Below are 847 nucleotides of genomic sequence, written 5' to 3'. Positions count from 1 at the left end.
CCGGATTAGGCGCTGCCCCCCATTTTCCAGAAAAACTGTTTTGTCAGACTGGACAGCCTGTCTGCAGTGTCCAGTCTAAAGACCCCGGCGTCAGCCCTGCCTGCCCCCTGGCCTATTCCGGGTTTCGCCTGGGAGCCCAACTGGGGCGCACGTGACCCGCACTGGGCACGGCGCTCATGCACACGGGGCACGACCCGTCCACGCCACAGGAGGAAGAGGAGGCAGGCGGACGGCAGGTCAGCAATTCTACTTCAGGGGACGGCCGATGCCGACCAGACAGAGCAGGGCACAGCTGCACCGCGCTGGGCTCCGCGTGACGCTGGCTCAGTCCCACTCCCCATCGCCCTCGGGGGGCTCCTCGTGTGGGGCCTCCAGGTCACGGAAGTGGAAGTTGGCCATCATGTCCCGCACGGCCAGCATCAGCCTGTTCAGGCCCTGGTTGTGGTTCAGGCCCTCGGCCGCACCGTCCTCTGGCCTCTCCCCCTGTGGCAATGAGGCTTGTCTGAGCAGGGCCTCTCCTGGGACGCGGGCCCAGCCCCCCAGCTTCCCTGGGGCCCACGTCCATGTGTCTGACAGGCCAGGCTGCCAGCGGGGTCCGTGGCCGCACCGAGGCAAGGGGGCCCTTGTGTGTCTGAGCTGGCGGCCTGGCCCAGGCGGCACGGCCCAGCTCCGAGGCAGGCGGGGTGCCCACGCGGCTGCAGTGCTAGACGTCCACGCAGGAAGGCGCCCCGCCCCCGGCCGGCCCACGTACCTCCGCGGTGTAATTCGGCAGCAGAGACCGGAAGAAGAGAGCAATTGTGTTTCCGTGGCTGACGGGACTCAGCCTGAAAGAGAAGCCAGCGAGGTC

The 847-nt window shown here is 67.8% G+C and overlaps 1 protein-coding gene across 1 annotated transcript in view; it reads right to left on the bottom strand.

The window, feature by feature from the left end:
• Nucleotides 1-228: 228 nt before the first annotated feature.
• The window catches only part of TCF25 (transcription factor 25), an 18,591-nt gene continuing 17,972 nt past the window's right edge, over nt 229-847 (bottom strand). The window contains 2 exon segments of the mRNA XM_006923430.3: nt 229-483; nt 752-824. Coding sequence (XP_006923492.1) covers nt 325-483; nt 752-824 — 232 coding nt within the window. The 3' untranslated portion in view covers nt 229-324.

This window comes from Pteropus alecto, unplaced genomic scaffold (genome assembly GCF_000325575.1).
Source record: "Pteropus alecto unplaced genomic scaffold, ASM32557v1 scaffold89, whole genome shotgun sequence".
Classification (NCBI taxonomy): Eukaryota; Metazoa; Chordata; class Mammalia; order Chiroptera; family Pteropodidae; genus Pteropus; species Pteropus alecto.
The sequence above is the reverse complement of the archived record's forward strand: the minus strand, read 5'-3'. Positions and strand labels throughout refer to the sequence as shown.